Raw genomic sequence first — 16,065 nt, forward strand, 5'->3', positions numbered from 1 at the left:
AGGTGAAACAAGGGGAGAAAGGCAGGCGACTGTCATGTCAGGGGTAGGGGGTTTCCTGAAAGCAGTGAGCAGCCCCCTTTCGAGACGGCTCTCCTTCCCGAGTGAGCGAGGCTGCAGTCATACCAGCGGATGAAGGAGGTATTACCAGTCTGCTGAGCCAGCCCATCCCTTGAATTTCTTAAAAGCTCTTAAGAAGAAAAATCTCCGAGCAGATACACACACGTGATTCATGTGGCAAAAGCTCTCAGCTGGCTTCCCAGAGGGGACCTAAAATAATTTTCACATACAAGTAAAGCAAATAGCCTATGTCTTGGTCATCCTACCAAGTCTTTCTGGCTAGTGCTGACTAAAAGATCCTTTGCACGGTGTCGATGAAAAGGCTGGCAACTCATCCCACTTGGTCGGGGTTCTTGCAGCATGGCTGTACAATAGTGAATAGCAAGGCGTTCGGTAATCTTCACAGGCTGTTCAACCGAAGCCACTCAGCCTAAACTAAAATGTTTTAAAAACTGCAGTCAGCCTCTTAAATACTTGCACTCTGCAAGAAGCTGAGACAATTTCAATGTATGTCAGATTATTTCTGTTAATATGTATAGCAGATATTAGCTCCTAAGACACTGATGAAATGTTCCACTGCAGTGGTATTGGAGACGGGTTATATATGGCTCCTCTTTGTTCCACGTGCGGTGTTAGAGCTGCCAGGTGACATCCTAACGAAACATCAAAGAAACCCTGAACTGCTGCACTTAAGTGCTCTCTGAAAGAAGTGTCCCATGAATTATGGAGCTCCCGCTCTGAGATATGAAGGAATTTTGACCAGAGGACAAAGTGGCTTTCATCTTTTAGACATCACAGCAGAGTACAGTACAAATCCGAAATTTCATTAAAAACAACCCCCCCCCCCAACTCTGTTTAGTGAGCCTTTAAGATAAAGCTTCAAGATATTTTTTATAAATGTTAGCCCTTTGGCTCTTTATTTCATAGTAAGTTTGGGGAAATGGAGAGATGAAGAAGAAAGTCTTGATGAGCAGAATCCAAAATTGCTTCTAAGAAATTTTCTGAAATGAGAGTGTGCAGGAACTCTGGAAGCTACTAAGCATTTAAATCTTCGCAATACATTTTTAGATTGGCAAGAGAAACTAACTGGAATGAAAGCACTTTCATCGATGGCCGGAATGAAAACTAAAGTAACTGTTAATGTGGTACTGTCTCTTGTTCACTCATGACAAAATTAATCCAATCTGGATGCTGGATCTAGATCTATAAATATATTTATTATAATATAACAAGGACTTAACAGTAAACATAAACTATATACAATACCATTACAGATAACCCTGTTTTTAATATTATTCACAGAAATAGCCAGTTTTGTTCCAGTGTGAGAAATGAAGAAATAAGCTAAATTGGAAATGTTGAATGTGTTTAGGTCTTGTTGACAGGTAGCACCTCCTTTGGAGGTAGACACACACCAACACTAAAATTAGTCCTGCCCCAGGCAGTTAGAAACTTGTGCTCCAATCTTTAGGTTCACACTTGCACCCTGTTTGACATAAATACTTTAAATGACATACTAGTATATAATTTTGTTGTGCTTATTTTTTTCTTTAAAGAATAAATAAAACAACTGCATAACAAAGGCTGGAACCTCACTGTCAAAATGAGAGACTTGAGTCACCCTATAGCTTGACTCAGCTGACTTGAGCACATTTTTTTAAATACTGCAAGATACAAATTTCATTTTTTTTCTTTTATTTTATAAACGATTATTAATAAAATAAGATGATTAGCTAACCATCTGCATTGATTTCCCCGAAGCTGTAAGCAGACCTCCCTCAGTATAAAAAGGCTAACATATTTGGTATGAAATTCAACTAGATATTGACTGCAACATCTCACCCACACCTTGTAAAAGACCTCCTCCTTAAATACCATCACGGCATTTGGAATTTGAGTCTGCAAAGGCAAGTATGGTAACTTTTTTCCTTCTGCTTGGAAAGAAATCAGACAATCCTCAGCTTGGGCTTATTTTCTAGTTGTTGATTTTAAGAATCTTTCCCCTGCCCCCTCTATATTACCCCGACCATCTCCCATTTGATCTTCTGATGTATAAATTTATAAAGAATTTCCACATCACAATGCTTCTCTGGATAGACAATATTTTAATATATATAAAAATATAACCCCTGTGCTGTGTATATACTTACAACTCTACATAGTAATCATTTTAAGTCTCTTATACTGGGCTTAATCTATGCATTTTTCTACCATGGGATTTAAACTTGTGTGCTTAAAATCTGTAAATAAGAGAAGTATAAGGTAAGATCCCCACACCTATGGGGAAACTTTAAAAAAACAAACAAACAACCCCCCCCCCCCCTCAAATTTTACATAAGAGGAGAAGATAGTGGCGTATATCCCAACATAAAGAATTTTGATGGGGAGCCAAAAGTGAGTGCGCAGCCGCAACGGGAGGCATCTTCTCCACTTCTTGAAAATGTGGAAATCCCACATTACAGCATATTATTTTAACATGAGTCCAATCAGAAGAACTAAAATGTAGTTTAATCAGGAGAAGGCCTCTGGAGTCTAAACCAATTTTGTTTTGCATTATGGGAATCAAGCACTGTCAAGTTTGCTCATCAGCAGAAAATGGGAGTAAAATGTTAGACCCCCCCAGCGCCAACAAATGTGCATGTGCCCACGCATACACACACCAGTACCACCGGGAGCAGAAATCCATACAACCCAACAGACCTTTCTTTTTTTTTTTTTTTTTTTTTTTTCTTCATCGTATTACATGGAATTGCATTCCCAAGGGCTATTCTTCTCCCCAGCCCCCACCTCATCCCCCTTTTGGGCTCTGCTCTAGAGAACTGAAATATCCATTTGATCCGATGGAAGACTGACATCAACGTAAGCCATCTGTCACACAAGATTTATCTCAGTCATTGGTATTGAAAAGCATGTATTTGTTAAAAACAAATGTAGGAATCAAAGTGGTAAGGACACTTTGACCTTTCAAATAGCCTGATGCCTAAAGTGTAACAGTAAAACTAATCTGCATGGTTATTTTAAGAATCAAGCTTGAGCTGTAGAAGTAAAATGCAGATTTTCTTCCTCTCTTCCCCAGCTTAAAAAATATGTGAAATTCTATTGCACCTGGGTTGACCAAAAGCCGACGTCCAGAACAAGTGCCACTATAACATCTAGTGACACACTTGTATTATTAAGTTACACTATCATACATAGCACGGAGCTCTCTGCTCCTCGTTCACCAAAAGGTGAGGATGATTTTTCTACATTCAATGTAGACTCTATTCAAGACTTTAGAGCAATATGTTCACTGGTTGTCTGTCTTTGCTGCTTTTGTTTGTTTAGTAGTAGTATTCTTCTTGCCTGCTTTCAACAGGTACAAACAGTTCTCCACCCAACGTCCTTGGTAACGTCAGCCGCTCTGAATGTACTTCTTGATTACTACACAGCCATGTCGAAAAACAGGGCATGGCATGTTTGGGAGAAGTGTCCAAGTATTTGTCTTAGGGTCGTAGGCTTCCATGTTTCCCAGCGCAGGTCCTTCGCTACTAACAATCCCACCAGTGGCATAAATTTTTCCATCAAGAACCACAGCGCTATATTAAAAGAGAAAGTTTTAGTTAGTCGTCTTATCAAGCGGTTCCTCTTTTGTGCTTAAGAAGAACAAATCTTTTATGACAAGTGGCTAAACTGAAAAATTTTTTTTTTCTTATGTTTAGAAAGCTGTGTGGGCATTTTTGTTCCCTCTCCCTTTCTCTCTCCCCCGAATTAATCCTTTTCATGTTCCTGCAAGGTAGGTAAATGTTGCCTGGAATTTAAACAACAGAAATGAATCTGAAAAAGATGTAGTTTGTCCAGCCCCACACGTGGAATCTGCAGCAAATGTACCAGCGCTACACATGCCCATGGCACCATGCACATTACTTTTTTTTTTCTTTTTTTTTTTAATTAGAGCTGCTCTTCTAGGTCCCTCTTTCCCTGTGCAGTGTAAAATAAGCCCCTCTCTTAACAGCATTGTTTGCTAGAGAAGTAAATTTAACGGGGATTAAAAAAAAAAACAACCCTCCAAAACAATGCACTCTTGGCTCAGCCCTTCCATGCGCACTCTTCCACTTGGGAGGCTGGTGCCCGTGTCCATTTGTTGTCCTTGGCCAAGGCTTTCCTGTTTTCTGTTTTTCCTTCTGCATTTCCCTGACTGAGCTAGGAAGTGAGGAGCAGGAGGGGTGCTGTCAAGAGGAAAACGAACGCAGTGCCCGCAGAACTCAGGAACCGTTGCGGATACGGAACTAAGGGATCAACAGTGGAGATATCGGCTAGCGTATAAAGAACACAAAAACCGTCCTGCTTTTTTAGAATGAAAGTATTTGAATTCTGGAATCTCTTGCGAATCAAGGATAATGAGGCTGGGCTATTTCAGTGGTTCTTAAACTGCTGATGTTGGGAAGGTGCGTAGGTGTGAAATGTATTTGAGAGAAGAACGGGCATCCAGCCTGGTCTCTTCCTCCTCTCTCCTTCCTCTTAACCCATGAGCCTCTCCAGCAATCGTGTGAAGAGCAAAACGTGCTTTGGGCTAATGAAGACAGACAGTGAGGTAAATAGGGCTGGTATTGTGGATGTATGTGTGGTTTTGAAAAGGGCAGAAGATAGCTGGGTGGGAAAAGACTGTTCAGGAGCACCTCATTCTCACTCCTGCCTTCCCGCCACACAGCAGTGAACCAAAGCTGAGCAAGGAAGACACAAGCAACTCTGCTTTTTGTTTTCCAAGAAGCTGGAGTTTGCTGGGCAACAGGAGAGAAGGGGAATTCCCATTTGGCCAGAGACACAGGGACCGGGACTCTTGAGAAGAAGGCAGCGGGCAGAATGGGGATGTAGAGCTGCTATGGGGAAACTGCCCGTAAAATTTAAGGAAGTCGTTGAGCTGGATGGCGCTTATGCTGTTTTTGCTGGTGTTTGGCAGGCAAGTCTGTTGTGAAGAACAGGCACTGTGGATGGTTGGATTTGGAAGGACAAGAGTTTGATAGAGCGTATATGTGAGAGGACGGGACAAGGGTGAGGGGAAGCCAGCAAAATTAATTGCAGAAAAGACGGTGGCCTAGATCTATGAAGTCAGAGAATGGTAGTAACCCATTAGCTTGGTAGAAGCAGATTTATTCCTTCAAGCTAATTTTGGAGCAGTGGGAAGAAGAAGAAGAACAAAAAGTGACAAATGCAAAAGACAGCCCTGGATGACCCTGAATGAACAGAGACTAAAATGGCATGGGGAAAAAACCACGTGGTTTGGAAGAATGCATAACTCTGATGTCCTTGGGAAGAATCAAAGACTTAGATTAAAAATAAACCTACACTGACAGCCGTGAGGACTCAAACAAGCCTAGTCCCAGGATACCAGCAGGAAATAGGAAATAATGAGAATCTTGTCAAAATAACTGTTAATCTGAAAGGAGGAGGAGGGAGCGAGAGACTTGAAACACTTGATTAGAGCCCATCCACAAATCAGCAGGGCTGGATGATACATAGCCCAGGGTCTTAAGGGAGTTTGCTAATGAACTTACTGAACCACTGATAATTATTTTTGAAACGTCAGGGAGAAATTGGGAAGAAGGAGGATGCGAGTAAAGCAAGTGTCATCCTGAAAGATGGCTCTGAAAAGGCAACAAATCCCCCTCCAAAGCAGCCGGAGCTGGAGCCAGCGCGGTGGTGGCCCGGCAGGGACTAGCGCCAGGGCTTGTAAGGCGCGGAGGGAGGCAGAGGGGGAGGTCAGTGAGAGTCGCTGACCCAATAAATCCGACAAACAAATTCATTTAGTAGCACGCGCCTCCCTTGCCCTGCCAGCATTGCTTTCACACGCTTGCCACCGCTTTGCTCAGGGGCAGAGCCTCACGGGTAGGTGCAGCTCGCCGAGCCCATGTCCCGTGGAGTGTGGGGCTTGCTTGGTGCCTAGCGCAGCGAGCCCAGCGCAGCCTTCGGTGCGTGAGGGTGCCTCCGCGTGTCCCTTAGAAATAAAAATTGCACCAATAATAAAAATTGGAAACGGCACTGCTGGGTGCTGGTTGTGTTTCACTTTGTTAACAGTGAAGCTGAGTGAGATGGAAGGGTTTTTTTTAACTGGGATGTGGTCTGGGAAGTGCCTGAAGGAGCAGGGTCTAGTGTCAGAGCTGGGCTACAGTACAGAGCAGCCCTGCTGCCTTGGTTCACTAATGAAATGTTGATTGGTCATTATAAAAATACCCCCAAGACAAAACTTGGAGAAAAAAAAATCAATCCAAATGGGTTAAGTTGACAACATTGCTGTGCGAAGCGGGGAAAACCAAACAGAAACTCCCAAACGAGAAAAGAGCCCCGGGAAAGATCTGGCTGCCGAATTACAAATCATGGGTAATTATAAGATGTGTTAGCTCACAGCATGGGTCTACGGCCCACCCCGTCAGCGCTGATGACCAAAATCCTGTGCCTGTTAATGGTCCCAGCTAAGTTTTACTTTACCAGCGTGTCTATGCCAGTACAGACAACAGCACCTCACCCTAACACAGAAAAGGACCTTTATGGTTGTACCACTTCACACTGGGGCCTGTCCTACGCTATCCCTTACCCAAAGAGGTTACTCTGGAAGGAGCGTTTGACCTGGAGGGAAGCAAGAGGATGGGCAGAGGGAGGACTTTGCCAGAGGCCCTTGTAGCTAGACCATAAATGACCCTGGGAACAAGAGCTAAGCAACCACCAACCCTTACTACCTGGTTGCGTGCTGCCTAGCTAAGTCTGGCCTTAAGTGCCAATGCGACTCTTACTCTCCAAGAGCTAGGCGGTAGTACTGAAAGAAACTCATCACCAGCGGCTGAGAAATTCAATATTGTAGCCTCTTACTATAGTCCTAATGCATTGGATGGATGCTCAAATTCCACCCTCTGTTTCAAAGACTGCATACGAATTTTAAATGGTGGTTAGAGGGGCTTCTGCCCCCTCCACATGCAATTCCCATAGCTAAGATTGGCATTACACTTAGCTTGCCTGAGGTTAAGGAAAACAGTGAGTTGCTCCTGCTCTCAAGAAATTGCCAGTTCTAAATATGCAGCAGATGCCTACGTGTGCAGGGCGCTTTGGAGATGCTTGGGCATCTCCAGGGCTAAAGTGGCAGGTAGGTAGTTAAGATCCATTAGGAATGTAGTCCTAGATTGCTATTTCTTTACAATATTAGGACAATCACTGTTAATTTCTGGGACCTTAGGGAACAGAAAGCTCAAGTGGGCTCTAAAACCGTAAGGAAAGCGAGTGGAAAGTACTATGTTCATTGCTCTCTCTTCATTACTGTGACAATATTTCTTTTCTCCCCTCCCTTCCATCCCATCAGCTGTAAAAACATCATTACCAAGGCTGACGTACAAAGAAAGAAATAATTACAATAATTAGGATGCAAGTTTATTGCTCGGTGCCATTAATAGTGGGAGATAAAATGATTACAGGCTGCCAGAACCTGACAAGGAAGGAGCTGCACACCGTGTAACCTCGCTATGGAAGGCAACCCAACGGCAGCTTTGAGGTCAGCGGCTGAACTTACACGTCTCAAGCAACATGCCCAGGGTGAAGATAATCTTCATCAAATAGAGGTCATTTTATCCACTCCTTCCAGGAAAACACGTTCCAGGATTTTACAAATTCATTAGCCAACAGGCTAATGACTGTGCTTTCTGCTCCCCAGGCAATTGCTTCCTTTTATTAGAGAGGCTTGATCTACAGCCCTAGAGACAATTCACCTTATTTGCCTGGGTGTCCTTGATTGCCCAAACCATGAGCAATAATACCAGACCATCGCACACTGTGACTGTCCCCCTGCAGCACAGCCCCGTCCAGCCTGTCCGCTGCCCCTTACAAAGCTTTGCATCACACTCCAAAAGACAACCCCAAGGCGGCTGAGCACAGCAGGGGTTGGTGCCCATCTGTCTGCCTCTTTTGGAGTGCTTGTTTCATCTGAAAAAACCCTTCAACTTCTCTACCTCTCCACCTTAACTTCCTCCTTCCCCACCTTGAGCAAATGGAGGATGGTGGAGATGAAATTCTCTGGCAGCTGGCCATTAAGCGACTCCATGGACCGAGCGGGAGTTTTGCTTTTTAAGCAGCAAAATCACATGTGAATGGCAGCCTTGCTCTCTGCTCAACAGCTTGACATCTGCAAACCCTGCCAAACTGCTCTCCACATCCCGCGCAGAGGTGTAGGGCTCAGCACGTGTGAGCCAGCGGGGCTTTCCAGCCGGAGGCCCTGCTCAAGCAGCTCCACCTGGTCGCCTTCCCTTGAAGAGTGTCGTGGACCTTCCACTCAGAAGCATTTTGTAGCAGAAGTCTCCCAATGGGCAGAAATTTGGAAGCAACCCAAGGGGGCAATGCCACTGCCTCCCTCTGCAGCATTTGAGAGCCATGTCCCTGGGAGCCTCTGCTCAAGCATCCACCTCTCCCAGTCCTGACAGCTAGGCATCACGATAGCACCAAGCAGTGTGAGAACCAACAAAACCTTTCTTACTTTTGCTTACTGTTATTATTATTATTGATATTTTAAAATTTCCTGCTTAGTCCTAAAGATCTCGCCTGTCTTATCAGACAGTGTTGAAGAAGAAAAAAAAGAAATCCTGTCTTGTAAAGTCTGGGGTTGTACAAGAGATTTGAAACGGCTGAATTAGCGCGTTGTTTTGATTCACTGAAACTTAGTATGTTCGGAAGCTACAAACAAAGCTCCTCTCCTTCCTCACTTGCATCTTCTGTGCGTGCAAACGCCAGTAATTTATTTGGAGCTGCTCCAAAACACATTATTAAATATTATCAGTTAGATTTACAGTGAATCTGCTCAGAAGAAAATTCCCCACTTTTATTAGCAGATGAATTTCTGTCTTGTCATAAGATTTCAGGAGGGTTCGATCAGAACACACAAGTAAGTGGAAGATGCTGATAAACTGGATGTCGCAAGTACTAGGATAAACAAAACCTTCAAGGCACGCCGGCCGCCGTACGAAGTGGCTCCATGACAGCGCTAGACAGAGCTGCCAGCGCCCCATGAGCTTTCGCTTAAAACAGGGGTCTTCTAGTGAAACCTGCATGGCGATCTGCAACGTGGACATGCAATGCATTGCTGCCGTCCCCATCAGTGGTGGTCTGGATGCCAGCGTGTCTTCCCGAGGTCGGCGGCACTGACAGTCTCCACAGCGCCTGGCAGCTGGGCGGTTATGTGTTAGAGGTCTTGAGCTCGGGTGGCCGAGCTGTGCTGCCAGAGGTGTCATCTTCACAATGAGATGGATAAATGAGAGTCCAGATTAGTCATGGTCAATTAGGAGGATATCATGGCACTTCTTGGAGCCGGGTTATTAGTGTGGGTGTTTTGGCCACCTTCCAGTTATATTCTCCCGTATTCTGTGTGCGCTTCCCCTTGCTAATGACTCAAAGCCATCATGTAGCATTGTTACTTGTTGCTGAAAAACAGCGACGTTTTATTCCAGAGTCGGCTGCACATCAGTAATGGCCCAAGTGTTCTGTATGTATCAGTTACACTTTAATGCACACAGAAATCCTTCATGTCATAAACTGCTACAGAAATTATTGCTATTAGTCTGCTGCTGCCGTTCCCATCAGCTGAGTGTAGTCCCAGCCCCACGTCTCCTTCCAGATATGCTGGAAGATTTAGGCTTTCCCCTCTGGACCGCAGGCACTTCTAGCTGCGAACACTGCATGCCGAAAGACCAGCCTTCCCGTCCGCGGGCTTCAGGAGCGCGCAGCCATTAAGAAACTGTGCTCCATAATAGCTCCACTTGGGAATATCTGTCCAAACAAGCTGTGCTCTAACCCCTTCCAACGCCTGGAGTTACCACTAACTTCGCAATGAGGAAACGAATCAGCGAGGGGAATCTGCGGCTGGTGCCATACATTAGCAATGCCTAGTAGTTGAGCACAGAAGTCACCATGCTCCGCTGTTCAAGAACAAGGGCTTATTTAAAAAGGAGAGGAAAAAAATCCACAGACCGACCCTGTTTTTGTTGTGCTGTTCAGCCCACATCTAAGTTTTATTAAAGATTTCCATTCGGCAGCACCATCTAATAAATCTTACTGGTTAACAGTCAGAGGATGAGGAAGAAAATGCTTCCCTGGTGCCTATTGGGAATTGCTGGTACTAAATTAGCTTCTCTGGAATTATTGCTGGCACCATCGTGCTGCTGCCATTACCCCGTGGAGGATCTCTGTAGCACACTTGCATTTGCATGCTGCCTGGATCCGAAGCAAGCAGAATATGGAATATTTAATCATACATAGAAACCCATTCTGTATTCCTTTTGCTCGTGGAAAAATAAAGCCTTGAAGGGCATCCGGGGAAGGGAGAGCATCTGTCTGCAAAGAGAGGCCTTCCCAGGGCTGGGGAGGCCCCTTTCTGCAGCTGCTGTCCGCAGGCTGCAGGGAGGTGGCCAGCTGGGCAGAGCTGGTCATCACCCATCGCGGCTCCTGGCCCCCATCTGCTGCCGTCAGCCGCCACCACATCCACGCTCAGGGCCTCCAACCATCCCACAGTGTGAACGCAAGCTGCCAAACCAGGACCATTTGCCTGACGTTTGGGACATGCAAAATAATTTACTCGCCCTCGGACCGCATGTGGAAGATTTTCAATGCCTATGTGTGAAGTCACAAAATTTCAAAATACATCGATGCATGACTGCTCTTTGCATGTTTGGTGTTGTCCCTCAAAGGATTAACTCCAGGTCAACACAAATTTCTCATTGACTTCCATGAGACCAGGCTAAACCTGAAAACATGTGCTCAGTTTGCTCTTGTTTGGTTGTGAGCTGGAGACTTGAACCATTTATTTTTAGTTTTTTCATTAAAAGTAGTTTAACTTGATATTAAAACTATTTTAATGGACCTCTGTGTTTTCATGTACGCAATGCAGAGAATATCGCATGCATTTCTTTCCTCCATACTCTAAGCGATCACACTGACAGCTACTAGCATGGTAAAAAGAGTGCAGATAAAAATAAAAGCAATGCGGTCAAGATTTTCCCAGCAAATTTGATACTGAATGACTTCTGTTGAGGGGAGATCAAGAGCATGCAGGTAATTTTTAAGTTGTTTATGTTGCTGCTTTTGAACCATGTTTTTTGTGATCCACGCTAATGAGCAGAACGAGGAATGTATAGATTAACAGGCGAAGGTCAGAAGTGATCTCTGCGTTTGGTTAATCTGAGTTTGTGTATACGCAGGCCACGGACTTTTCCCCAGGCAGCATCTCTCTTAGAAACGTATCTAATCTTATCTTAAAAACACCAAGTGTTCATGAGTTCCCCCCCTCCCTTGACGGTTCACGGTTTAATTATCCCTGCTGTTAGGAAACAGCCTCGCTTCAAGGCTGAGATGTGTAACTTCACTTTGTCGCCCCTGTAACCTGCTACGCCTTTGCCTGCAAGCGGAGAGCTCTCCCGCCTGGGCCCAGTGATTGAGTCACCTCTCAACGTTTCTTTGATAAACTCCTCAAATTTCAGGTCAACAAACTGATTTGCAACCCTGGCTCCTTCTTGCAGCTCTCCTTCGAACTTCAGTTGGTATTGCCACATGTTGACGTGCGAACTCAAGCCCCACGTTCGTCTTAGCACTGCTGTATGCAGCAGCACTCTCTCTGCCCACTGCGTTTTCATCTCCCTGTTATTGCTCATATGATATGTCTCATATTGCACTGACCTTTCATGCACTGCGTTGCAAGGAGAGCTCATGTCGCGCCGATCTGACCGGCATCCTTCGTTTCCTCGTCCGAGATCCCGCCTCAGAAAAGGGAATGTGGCTGCTGCACAGGTGTAACTTGCAGGTGCACTTCCTAACGTATGACTTTGCATTTAAAATACTGGCTTGAGACCATCTAACTGGCACATGCAGAGAACTGGCGAGAATAACTCATGCCTCACAATATTTTTGCCCCGCCAAGTGCTGTCACCGGCAACCCTTACAAGGGCAGATTTTCTATTAATGAGATTGTTGGTAAAAATATTAAATAGCACTGGAGAAAGAATCGATGCCTGCCAGTGATGGCCCTGCTCAGTGATATCGTCTCATTAACAACTACATTTTGAGATCTGTCAGGGAAACAGATTTAATCTCTCTAATGTGTGCCTTGTTAATTCCATATAATACCAGCCAAATGCCTTGGAGAAATCACAGTATATTATAGCAACACAGTTGTCTTTAGCAGCCAGACATGTTTTACTAAAAAAATCCCTTGCAAAACAAAACAAAAAACCCCCCCGACCTCACCTCCCCAAACCAGAAGACAACAGGTTTGTTTGAGAAGACTCATCTTCCAGGAAACCACACTGATTGCTGTTCATTGTATTATTAGTATCTAGTTATTTGTTGATGGAATCCCAAATTAACCAGTCCGTTCTTTTGCAAAGGACCAACATGAGGTCAAATGAGACCACGTAGCCTGATGTTGATCCTCTGCAAAATTAATTACCACTGTACTAAAATCCTGCCTTCCACCCTTTCAAAATACAGGAAACACCTTGGCAGGGCCCTGAGCTGTCTGAATCCCCCTGAACTGTACGAGTTATTAAAAATAAACAGCAGTGGATCAAACAGCTTCTCAGCTGGGTCTCTAAAGACTCCTGTGTCTAAGATAGCCAGTTTGCCTGATTTGAGAATTTAATTTCTGATCCTTTTTCAAGTCTTTCTTTGCTACAAATGTTTTTTGTCCACCCATAGTTTAATACGGAATCAAAACATCTTGCTTCCTTCCAAAGGCAGAAGAGAAATATCCATGAAATAGTTCTATATTACACTTTACTACTTCATCAGCCTCAGCAATGGATTTATCACTGATTAAGGTTGCAAATTTGATCCTAACGGATTTAAAATGACCTTTTTTTACTCCTATTGACTATTAATACTTCACTGGTTCCCTTAGCTCCCTTAAGCAGCAGCCAGTCTTTAACCTATACCTTGTATTCATTACTGTTAACCTCCCCTTTTTCCTATTTCCATACATATTGATTTATTAGTTTTTACCACTGCTTTCACATCTCCTTTTGGATGAAATATTTTTCCTTGAGCATTTCCCAGTAAAGGTAAGAATTTCTGAAACAGTGCTTTTTGGAAACCAGTTGGGATGCACCGAGCTATTTCTTTTTTTGTTTCCTCTCGCATTATAAATGTGGGTTTCCAGTCCATTGGGTTGACCTTTGTTTTAGGCTTTGGGAAATTTTTCCTTTAAAAGTTTGAAGCTTCCTTTTTTTTTGACTGGTGTTGTAAACTATTTCAGAGAAGCAACTTTATTGGGAACACCACCACGAGTGCCTAAGCAACAGCTAATTTTTAGGTGACCAGTTAACTCTCCTTGGTCAGTCCAAGGTCTTCTCCTGGACCACTTTCAGGGGGGCTGGACAAAGCAGCTCTTTGCATTAGAAACCTTGGGAAGTTTTGCTGTCGGCTGCGTGAGATGCCCAGCTAATGTCCCCAGGTTGAAATCACCCATGGCTACGTAAGGTCTCCTGTAGTATATTACAAAACGGATGCTTAATTAACAGAAAAGAAAGATGTTTAAAGAGCAGCTCATGCTTCTCTCTGGCAAGATTTGGGAACTGTAACGAACGTGCAGCAGTCCCTCGTGGTGCATTTTGCCAGGTAGGGCTACGATCCTGAAATGTTCAGGACTACGGCTGTGGCTTGCCAAGGACAAGCACATCAGCTGCGTCACAGCCTTTCTTGCTGTTTTTCCATCTTTGGAGAAAAATAGCACTAACAGCTGCCTGAACGCTGTGGGGTTCCCCTCTCTCCCATTTCCCTCTCGTTAAAGCGGAGGGACAGCGGTGGCTCGAAATTAGCAGGGGCGAACATGGGTGCAGGGCCCCGATGGAGCCGGACCCCTCTGACCCCGTCGCTGAGAAGAAAATTTGCTTCAGCAGCCAAGAGAGGGCGCTCCTTAAATTAAAAAAAGAAAAAAAAGCAGAAAATGGGAAAAAGAGAAAAAAACGGAGCAAAAAGACGTCAACAGCTAAACGTGCTGTCTCAGAAGGAATTTTCTCTTCTCCGCCAACAGGTAAGATTCGATACAAGAGAGCAAAGCAAGGACGCCTTTCTCCGGCTGGGGACAGGCGTTAGAGACCTCCGGGGGGGGGGGGGGGGCCAGGGCGGCGGGTCTATTTTCGGCACCCGGCCGCCGCCCCGGCACTGCCCCTCCGCGGGGGCGACCAGCGGACGCTACCGCAGCAGAAGGAAGCGACGGACCCTGCCAGCACGGGGCAAAGGACCTGCTCGCCCCGGCACGGGGTGCAGGCAGCCGTCGCAGGCCGGCGACGACTTTTCGGCTGAAAGCTGCTCCCTGGGGGCGGCCGGCACTAAGCGCTGCCTACACCAAGGCAGTCTTTTTGCGCTCGGTGACACTAACGCAATGCTTTCTAAAAGGCCTTTCAGTTCTGCCAGTACCTGCGACGGGCGCCAAGTTTTATTTTTGTCGTCCAGTTTGGGAAGTTTGTTAAACCTGCGGCCAGGATCAGGGAAGCAAGCCCAAAAAGCAATCAAAGGCACGGCATAAATAATAATTAATGTCAGCATGCGGTGCCTATTCAGCACTTTTCTTTCCAGGATCTTTTAACCATTTAGCAAAAAAGCGATTCCATATTATGGCAGGCTCCCGTATGGCGTGTACTTATCATCCGCCGGTTGCGCATGACAAACTATGGAAAACAGCATTAATGTAGCCTGCTGGAAGCAGCAGCCCAATATATGTCCCTCCTTGCGGTCCGCAGTGCCTGACTACGAAGAGACAAATGGACCATAGCAGGATCCTGGAAGCGCTTTTTGGAGAACGCCACATCCCTGAATGCGTACAAGCGATAAGGAAAACACCCATACAGTACCCACCTCCATTCCCCTGCCCCTCTCCCTATTAGGTATCATGAGTTTATTTTTTCAGCAAAAAAATATTAAGGTACTGGTAATTCAATTTGAATGTTTTTTTCTCACCTGCAGAACTGCCTGGAGTGGTTCATGTTGGGACCTGCTTTAATATTGCCTTTCTCTGGGTCATAGATGGTGGTTGCTCTTGCATAAGCTCCTCCAAGAATAAAGATGAACCCATTGAGAGTGACTGCAGGAGCGTATTTGTTATCTGTCAATGGAAAGCAACACCGAGATCAGTTTTAGGCTCAGGTTTGGAGACTGTTTTTTATTTATACATTCCCCTTATTTATAGATAAGTCACGTTTCTCTAAACCTCCAAGGCTAGGGGAAGAAAAATGAGGAAATCTTCCTTGTTTCTGTTCTTCCCTCTCGAAGTTCTCAAAGGCACTTTTAAAGTTCGTCGGTTCTTCACTTCCCCAGTACTCACCTCCCGCCAAACTGGGAAAGCGCAATTATCCCCTCGCTAAGCCTAATGGAGTCACCCTGAAAGCTCTGCTCTTACACACCAAATTAACATGTCAAGCTGCTACAGAATTTTGAATTGCTGCAAATTTTCGCTCAGATACTTTCCCCTTTTGGAGCAGCAGCTCAGCACAGGAGAACCCACAACGCCGATTCCCATGTAATAATATTCCAAAGTAGATTCTTCTTTTTTTATACCACTTCTGCTGGTAGGAGGGTCACCCACACAACCCAGAAGATTTTCTGACACCCGACTACCCCCTCCTTGCTTCAGCTGTCATGTAAATTCACTGGCATTTTTACTTTTGGATGGGTGAAGTACCTTCAGCAGTCCTGCACTTCAGCAATGGACTCTGTGAGGTCGGGGTTTCAAATTGAGCAAATCCCTTCTCCTAAGTTAAAGAGATGCTTGAAAACTATTGTGCGAGCTGCAGATTTATTAGAAATATTTGGTAAAGCTAACCATAAAATCATTGAACAAAATAAATCCTAATTTAATTAGTTGACTTGTCCCGTATGCTGCTATCACACCATATGCACATTTGCACATTATTAAATGCTAGCCAGTTGGGTTGAAATTTCTCAGGATGGTGTCTGTCTAAAGGTGGTACAGTTTTTTAATCAGCATTTCAGTGAAACCCATCAGCAGTCTCGGTG

At 44.8% G+C, this 16,065-nt stretch overlaps 1 protein-coding gene across 6 annotated transcripts in view; it reads right to left on the minus strand.

The window, feature by feature from the left end:
* Positions 1–1,253: 1,253 nt before the first annotated feature.
* KLHL29 (kelch like family member 29) overlaps positions 1,254–16,065 on the minus strand; it is a 374,292-nt gene continuing 359,480 nt past the window's right edge. For all 6 annotated transcript variants that reach the window (XM_064508357.1, XM_064508356.1, XM_064508354.1 and 3 more), the window contains 2 exons: positions 15,010–15,154; positions 1,254–3,632 (listed from right to left, as the gene is read on the minus strand). In XM_064508357.1, coding sequence (XP_064364427.1) covers positions 3,449–3,632; positions 15,010–15,154 — 329 coding nt within the window. In that variant the 3' untranslated portion in view covers positions 1,254–3,448. The remainder of the gene's footprint in view (positions 3,633–15,009; positions 15,155–16,065) is intronic.

This window comes from Dromaius novaehollandiae, chromosome 3 (genome assembly GCF_036370855.1).
Source record: "Dromaius novaehollandiae isolate bDroNov1 chromosome 3, bDroNov1.hap1, whole genome shotgun sequence".
NCBI classification, from domain to species: Eukaryota; Metazoa; Chordata; class Aves; order Casuariiformes; family Dromaiidae; genus Dromaius; species Dromaius novaehollandiae.